Raw genomic sequence first — 8,580 nt, 5'->3', positions numbered from 1 at the left:
CTTGCGCCCGTTCCGCGTGAGACTGTTTCTGCTCATGATTTCACAGTAGCGTTCACGCAACTCGTCGCACTGCAACAGTCGTCTACGCAGCTGGCTTAGTCGACGGAAGACGGCCGACTTGTTATCAGGTAACGAGTAAGGATCGGTCAACGATAGTAATGCTATTTCATAATGGCCGTCTTTTAATATCACGGTGTTTTGCATTATAGTGAGAGCCCTTCGGTCTAAAACGGACATTTCCTTGTCTTTTGGCGGTCCAGGATCCAGCACATCTTGCTGGTAAAAACGCTCTAGGTTTTTCTCAAAATCACATATCGTGTGATTTACAAAGGAATGTGTACCACATTTATACAATGGACCCATCAATGTCCAACCAAGTGGCGTTTTGATAGCGAATGGTTCGTCTGGGGTGCCTATCCTCTATCCAATGAGCCTTAGGTACATCGGATCCGAGTAAAATACCGATCTTGGTGTCGTATTTATCGAATGGGACATCCTTTGATTGTGTCCATCTTGCTAGCTGGTAGTGGTTTGGAACAATTCGGCTAATTTTAAGAAGGTTCTTCACCACCCATGCTCGTTGAACACAGATTGGTTCATTTGAACCCGGACAATCTACATCATACCTCAATTCTGTTGACTGAAGAGTTTTATCGTTAGTCAATGTTTTCAAGGTGAGTTTGGTATGCTGACCACGCAAATTTAGTCTTGTCGCAAGGGCTTGAGAGATAAATGAGGAATCTGGGCCAATGTCGAGAAAGACGCATGTACTGATGGTTCAAGCTCCATTTCTGACGATAACTGGAACGATTGCAATAGCTACACCGCGCGAGGAAACACGCGGAAACGCTTGGTCGGAGTGATGTAGAGAAGTGTGATGTGATGAAGCGCTTGGTTATTCATCATTCTGAACAACATTTAAATGTAACAAATGGTGGTGAGGACCGTTGCATCCGTTGAGAGAGCAGGCTGTTCGCGACCTGCAGAATTTCGCGACATGATTCGGGCCTAGGCACAAATTGCACAGTTTACGGAACATTACGATTTCGCGACGTTTTTCTGATGACTCTGCAATGAATTGCGTACATTGATCAGGATAATGGGCTTCGCCACAGACACCACAGCGAGGATCGATACCGGTACGAGTAGCTAACGTTTGAGTAGAATGAATATTTCTACCGTGTATTTGACCGGATAGTGGTGGCCTTTTCCTCGCTCGTTCCTCGGACGCTAGACTGAGAGCAGGTTCGCCGTAATCCGAACACAGGCTATCAACACGTGCTTCGATAAAGGCAGTAAGGTCAGTAACTTTTGGCTGACGATCTTCTCGTCTGATGTTAGCGACAGCTTTGGCCCATTTGAAACGAAGTCGAGAAGTAATCTTCGTACAATGGTCTGAATCGTATGTTGGGAATTAAGATCGGACGAATAATCCATTTCTCTTAATGTTACCTCACACACGGTCAGCTGTTGTGCCAAATCGGATAGGGCGGACGAATCACCATCTTTTATAGTGGGCCCAGTGATCAAATCGTCGATAAACGCTCGGGCCACCATGTAGTTCTGGCCGAATCGCTTTCTTAAAATTTCCTTCGCGAGCCCGTAACCTTCGTTGGGTCGTAGGACCGTACAATGCTCAATCCTTCTTTTTGCTTCACCGTCACAATATTGTATTAAATAACCCAGGCGAGCCTCGTCGTCTCGGGTACGGTCTTCAATAGTACTACTGAACGCTTTCATGAAGGCCCAATAGTCCTTCGGGTTCCCACTAAAGCGTTGCAATTCGCGCTTCGGTAATTCCAGTCGCCTTTCCAGGGCAAAGGCTATGGACTTCGAATCAGCTGGATCTGATTGAAGTTGAGTGTGCGAATCGCATTCGTCCTGATTGTTCCTTTTGGCTTTCGCTTCAGAAAGTTTCTGCAGTTCAAGTTGAATTTCCAACTCTCTGATGCGCACGCGTGCGAGCTCCAGCTCCATATGGAGATTATCCGATGAATGTACTGCGTCACGCTCTGTAGGAGAAGCGTTACGTGACAATACTGGAGGACGTAATCCATCGTCAGATTGCGACATCTTGAATAACTTTAGGTTTCACTTTGAACCTAGGTGATTGATGCAAGATATGCGGCTGAGATACTATCTGAGTATACGCACCCGAAGTCTTTTGTTAAGTCGAGAAGACTGTCGTTGTATTCGGTATGGTTCTGTAATAACAACAAATAAACAACGGTTATTGATTGAATAGAAGTGTCAATGGCTAATACATAGCAATGATTCAATACGAACGTACATTCAAGATTGTACCACAGGTCTTTGAGCAGATCCGACGCAAATATCAAGGAAAATACAGGTGAAGTTTATACTCCAAGTAGTGTCTGAAATGTGGAATGAGAGTCATGAAGTGTCGGTAGGTGTGAAGGAATCAACAAGCGTTCACCGAACGTTACACGCACCCTCAGGAGTGCGTGCCCTCATAATGGAGATAAATTTGGAAGGAACGCATTTGATCTCTAGACACTGCTAAAGTTTCTGACGATCGATCAAGAAAAATGCCCAATGTAGGACGTCTGAAGAAGTGGCGTTGTTCAAGAACTTGTCTCAAGGTAAAGATATAGTCTGTGCATTCATGGTCAGGGGAAACTCAGCTGGGTTCTCACGAATGTCTCTCCCGATAATCATTAACCTGCTCAAAATAATGTCAGGTGCGAATAATACCAGGCTGATACCACGATGGTCTTCACCTGACGTCAGGCGCTCTCTTAGACTACTGAGTTGACGGTCAAGGGGTGTTATTCCGCTGATATCCTGTTTTCATTCCAAATCTTCTGCAGTATGGTTGTTCACCAGGACCTCGCCACCTTCGTTGAAGAGTGCGGGCTGCAGACCATCCGTGAAGCTGTCTTGTCGAGCTTAGGAATTGATGCATCATTCTGGATTTGGGTTGCTGATTGTGGGCTGTTGTCGATGTTCCATTTGGGCCCGGTGGGCTTACTCAGCGGTTGTGGTGAAGAAGATTAGGGTGGGCTTACTCAGCGGTTGTGGTGAAGATTATTTAAGCCTTTCTTTGAAGTGCTCATCCCACCACTCAAGATGACGGTTGAGGGAGTAAATATTTTGAAGGTGAGTTGCCGGGGTGTGGTGCGGGTCAGAAACTTTACAGCTCTCGTGCATAAATGTGGTCCATGCTGGTTTCGGACTTTTGAATCAGGAGGAAATTCGGCTAAGATTTTTTGCCTTTGTGACCTGGACTGCAAGACGTAGAGCTGCTGCTCAAACGTTGGAGGAACTGCATCACCTCTCTAAAAGACCTGACTGCTAGTGAATAGTCTGAATAGTCTTCCAGGTGCCACAGAAGGTGCGAGCCTATTATCCTTGGTGGAGGAGCGTTTCTACGCAACCACGATGGCCTTGACGATTTGATGGACGAAGAAGTAACTGGGTTTTATGTGGCGCCCGGTAGATCTACGAGTCGTCAAAAAGCTCCCGTTTCGTTAGGTACAGATCATAACTAGGTTGGTAGACAANGGAGGGACCACCACCCATTCCTGCTTGCCAAAATAAGCAGTTCAATACCAATCTTTTCGAATGGTGCAGCTATCCATTTTTTTATGGAACTCTGTTCCTTCGTTTATCGCTTAATGTATACAGATAGGTGCGCTTCCGTGTTTTTAACGGTCATACTTTATACCAGTTTTTCTCTACCCATTTAGCTTCCTATTTGGAAGACTTGGAGTTGGCGCCGGCAATGTCGAAGTCGTTCAGAAGTAGGCGGGGTGGTGCTTACTCATCAAAGCTTTACTCTGCTCGTGGTAGGAAGGGTGGAGGACATGAAATTCAGGCACCTGATTCGAATGACATCGAAATTGGGGACGAAGAATCTAACGATAAACCGTTAGATGCTGAGAATGCTGCGTCTGCATCCAATGAGGCCAGATTTCTACGGGCCAAAGTAAACGAAATCAGTGATCGGCGTTACGGGTTTGAACAGTTTTTGGGTCCTGGTGACCGAGTTGGCTGGTTGGTGAACATGCATCCAACAGATATGCTAGATGATGCCAAACGACTAGTGAGTGCCGTTGACTTTTACTTCATCCAGGAAGATGGCTCCCGTTTCAAAGTTACCAGACCCTACGCACCTTACTTTTTTGTCTTCGTCCGTGGTGGTCCCGCCGCTGAACGGGATGCTACAACGTATTTGCTGCGACGTTATTCGGGGAGGATCGCTGGAGTGGAGGTTGTCCAGAAGGAGGACCTTGACCTTCCCAATCATCTGGTTGGGATTAAGGCTACCTATCTGAAACTGCTGTTCTATAGTGTAGATGAACTCGTGAGGGTCCGACGGGAACTCGCTTTACGTGTGCGAGCCAACCAGGAGCTCGCAAGCTCAGAATCTACTTATACAGAAATGTTGGCTGAGCACTTTGCAGGCAATGCTGATCCACAGACATCCAACTCAACAGTTTCTACAAAAGACACTCGGACGCGTGGCGATCCACTGGATACTATCATGGATATAAGGGAATCCGATGTTCCTTATCTTATGCGTGTGTGTATCGATTTGAGTGTTTTTGCCGGTTGTTGGTATGTTACCCGTTGCCGCCCCGGTTTACCAGTAGAATTATTGAAACACGAAGACACGGTCGCCTGGCCAGAGCCAGTGGTTTTAGCTTTTGACATCGAGACTACGAAACTTCCCTTGAAGTTCCCCGATGCAGATATTGATCAGGTGAGTAATCGGTCCACTAGACTACCTGTCCTTGCTTTTTGTTCACCTTAGGTTTTGCTGACGTATATGTTTTTATCGAGGAGGTCCTATTTCTAGGGTTTAGCTTATTTGGGGGCTTAAATACGGTGGCCTGAAGTTGAGGTTAAATCTGTCCTTAAACCATTTTTTTGTAAGTTGTAATTTGCATGCTGTGGCCGCTATGCACTCTTGAAAGCAGCTAACATCTACTACAAACCAAAAAAATCCTTTCATAGATATTTTCTCTGTTAATACTCGGGCATTCCAACTTAAGTGTTTTATGATGAGGCACTTGTTGCCAACTGCTAATGGAAAATGTGCTTCTTTCGGTATTACCACTGTACTAAATATATTGAATATGGTGTCTACGTGAACATCTTAGCATCTCAACACAGTTCCCGCATGAGAAGTAAGCATTTAATCCTTGACTGTCACGCCCTTCTTATTTCGATAGTCGACGAGTTACACAGTATATATGAGTTGCATGAATTGGAGTGCGTGCAATTGCCGTTGTCCAGAAGAGTAGTCCCAAATGCTTCCAAATTTTTTATTTGTTTTCCTCATTGGTTGCGTATACTCCGGAGATTACTCTGTCATTGAGGGAGATGATTTTTGAGAAAGCAACTACTCGTCCAATAATTACCTGTATTTCGATAAACCTTGATTTGGATGGAAATTCAATGATTTCTCTGTTTACCTCCAGATCATGATGATATCCTACATGCTCGATGGCGCCGGATTTCTCTTGTGTAATCGTGAGATCTTGTCCGAAGATGTGGAGAATTTTGAATTTACTCCAAGGCCCGAGTTCCCCGGCCACTTTACTGTTCACAATTTGGCAAGTGAATTGGATTGCATTCGCTTCTTCTTCGAACATATACAGCGGGTGCGGCCAAATGTGTTTGTCACCTATAATGGTGATATGTTCGATTGGCCATTCATCGAATCTCGAGCTGCACACTACGGACTGTCCATGTCCGAGGAGATTGCTTTCAGTCGACATAAGTCAACAGCTGGACCTGGGAGGAGTGGTTCCACCGGGGAGTACCTTTCGCGACCAGCCGTTCACATTGACTGCTTGTGTTGGGTTAAACGCGATAGTTATTTGCCTGTTGGCGCTCGTGGGTTGAAAGCAGTTGCTAAAGCTAAGTTACATTATGACCCCGTCGAAGTTGATCCTGAAGTCATGTGCCAAATGGCCCGAGAGGCTCCTCGAGAACTGGCCAACTATTCTGTGTCTGATGCTGTGGCTACTTATTACCTCTATATGAAATACGTTCACCCGTTTGTGTTCGCCCTATGTACCATACTTCCACTTAATCCGGACGATGTGTTGCGCAAAGGATCGGGCACGTTGTGTGAAGCATTGTTAATGGTTCAGGCCTACGCGGCCAATGTGGTGTTTCCTCATAAACAAACGGTTAACACAGACTCCGGTCCAGGGAGTCTCCTTCCGGTCGGATCTGAAGGTCTAGGTCGCTTCACTGAGGACGGTCGTCTCATCGACTCAGAGACTTATGTGGGGGGCCATGTGGAAGCACTGGAAGCTGGTGTTTTCCGTGCAGACATCCCCGTAAGATTCCGTCTCGTTCCCGCCGCATTGGAAATGCTACGGAGTGATGTCACACGCTGTCTCAAACGAGCTCTTCAAACAGAGGTTGGCGCCGAAGATGATGACACGCTGCACAGTTTAGTCCCGAAAGAAGTCTTCAATAAAGTACGTTTGTGTTTGTCATCTCGTAGGTGTTCATGTTATTTTCACATCGCAAGCAAAAACTTGGCTCCGACTTCATTTGCCCGTTGCTTGCTGAAGATGTTTGTAATCACTTCATTTGGCTTCTCTTATTCTCTTGCAGGTATGTCGGCGGGTTGAAGAATCCTTATCGCAACTGGCCGCCACCCCTAATCGCATTGAATGTCCGGTCATTTATCATCTCGATGTGGGAGCTATGTACCCCAATATCATTCTTACAAACCGACTTCAACCGTCTGCCGTTGACTCAAATTCCACAGCTCGCTGTTCAAACTGTCAGTTTTACAAGCCGGGGGTTTCTTGTCAACGTTTCATGCCATGGACCTGGCGCGCCGAGTTATGGACGGCTTCTCGACCGGAGGTCTATCGGGTTCAAGCTCAGCTGTCGCAAGAACGTTTTCCTGTCAAGGTGACCGATGCGGTGACCGGTCAGCCACGTACGGTGTTGAAAGCCTTCTATGAATTATCCAAGGAGGAACAGGTAGTGGTGGAAAAGAAACGCCTGACTGATTTCTGCCGACGTGCATACAAACGTATTCACACGACACGTACGGAGGAACGTGTGGCGATGATTTGTCAGCGGGAGAATTCATTTTATGTGGATACTGTGCGGGCTTTCCGCGATCGCCGGTACAAATTCAAAGGCCTCACCAAGGTAAGCTGGCTAGCTGGATCCCACGCACACGAATTATTGAACTTCACAAGAACGACCTCACGTGCTGGTATAAGTTGGTCAAAATGATACACAAACAGTTTCAACAGCAACTACCTACCCTTATGTGTCACCGCAGCAAGAGGGTCGGAGTTATATGACTTGACATGTTTGTGGTGTAGGCCTGAACAACCCGATATTGTTCGGTCCTCACGTTTCTCATATGTAAACCATGTAAATCCAAAGATGGTTGCAGTCAAACGATTTGCCCCGGGTTAAATTCAAATACTTCGAACGCCTTTTCTCCCTCAGGCTCCACTGAGCTCGTGGTCTCCAAGAACCCTCACCAGATCTGTTTAAGAATGGAGATCAAATCCTAAGTCGTTGTTTACATTATTTGCCTCTATTTGGGTGAGAGACTGTCCTAGCTATCTAGAGCGAATAGACGGTGATGTCCCTTTCCAAAAAGGTGCCGGGGTTTAGGTTGGCGGCCACAAAGAAACTGAACTCCCTGCATCATCTTATGAGAGAACGTGGAGACACGACTCGAGAAGGATAAGCAGAAATCTGGTCGGGACTGGGGCTGTATGCACCACACACACACACACACCGTCGAGCGGTAGAGGAACAAAATGCATATAGGAGTGAGAAGTGTAAACGTTACTTGAAAGGCTGACTAGTGTCACCCGACCCTTCAGCATGCGCTTCGCATGCACAAGTTATAAATTGATGCTGTGGGATGCAGTCTTTTAAATACTTCTAAGGGTTTGAAATGTGAAACTGAAGTTGTGGAACTCGGTGTTTCTCCGAATTTGCATTAAGTCTGGCGACTTAATGACAGACGAAATGAACGTACGAATCTCAAAGGTTAGAATAGAATTTTCCGGTTCGCGACACTTGCGTCATCTAAAATGCATATAATTGAGTCTCAAAGAACGAGTACTAGCTTACAATACAGGCTCAAGAAGTGGCAAGAAGTCCTGTTGGAGGACCCGAAACACCGGATTTCTGAACACATGCCTCAGAACAGTGGCTGGAATTTTCTGAAACCAACTAAAGCACACTTAGATAATTAGGATCTAGGCCTGCTGCGAAGCAGCAGTTACTTCACCCAAGGAATGCATTTAATAGTCTAATCCAGTATATCGTGATCATGGGCAATGAATTCAGATTTACGGTCCGTCAAGAAAAGTATTGTGCTCTGTGCCTACTTCATACTGGTAGAAGCCGAGAGATGAACAAAATATGGCATGGTAGAACGGAATAAAGTGTAAGTTTCTATCCGGATTTCTTGGATGTTCTGAGTGTGGACACCGCTGATGTTTGCGGCAATTTAGCTCCAGACCTCCCTCACGGTTTCCCTTTTTTCATTATAGGGCTTTATTCAAATGAATTAGCATAGTTGTACGGCACTGAAACACCAATATTCTT

The 8,580-nt window shown here is 45.9% G+C and overlaps 2 protein-coding genes across 2 annotated transcripts in view; one reads left to right on the top strand and one right to left on the bottom strand.

Annotated features, from left to right (window-relative positions):
- Window positions 1–1,230: 1,230 nt before the first annotated feature.
- Window positions 1,231–2,073, bottom strand: T265_04214 (hypothetical protein; the record flags this gene model as incomplete). The annotated part of the gene is made up of 1 exon (XM_009168896.1): window positions 1,231–2,073. The coding sequence occupies one exon, from the start codon at window positions 2,071–2,073 to the stop codon at window positions 1,231–1,233; it is 843 nt and encodes a 280-aa protein (XP_009167160.1).
- Window positions 2,074–3,710: 1,637 nt separating this feature from the next.
- Window positions 3,711–8,580, top strand: part of T265_04212 (hypothetical protein) — a gene marked incomplete at both ends in the record, with an annotated part of 61,756 nt that continues 56,886 nt past the window's right edge. Inside the window, 3 exons of the mRNA XM_009168894.1 lie at window positions 3,711–4,726; window positions 5,448–6,461; window positions 6,601–7,152. Of these exons, the coding sequence (XP_009167158.1) occupies window positions 3,746–4,726; window positions 5,448–6,461; window positions 6,601–7,152 (2,547 nt within the window). The remainder of the gene's footprint in view (window positions 4,727–5,447; window positions 6,462–6,600; window positions 7,153–8,580) is intronic.

The sequence above is a fragment of the Opisthorchis viverrini genome, assembly GCF_000715545.1.
Source record: "Opisthorchis viverrini unplaced genomic scaffold opera_v5_66, whole genome shotgun sequence".
Classification (NCBI taxonomy): domain Eukaryota; kingdom Metazoa; phylum Platyhelminthes; class Trematoda; order Opisthorchiida; family Opisthorchiidae; genus Opisthorchis; species Opisthorchis viverrini.
Note: the sequence above shows the minus strand (reverse complement) of the source record. Positions and strands in the feature narration are given on the sequence as shown.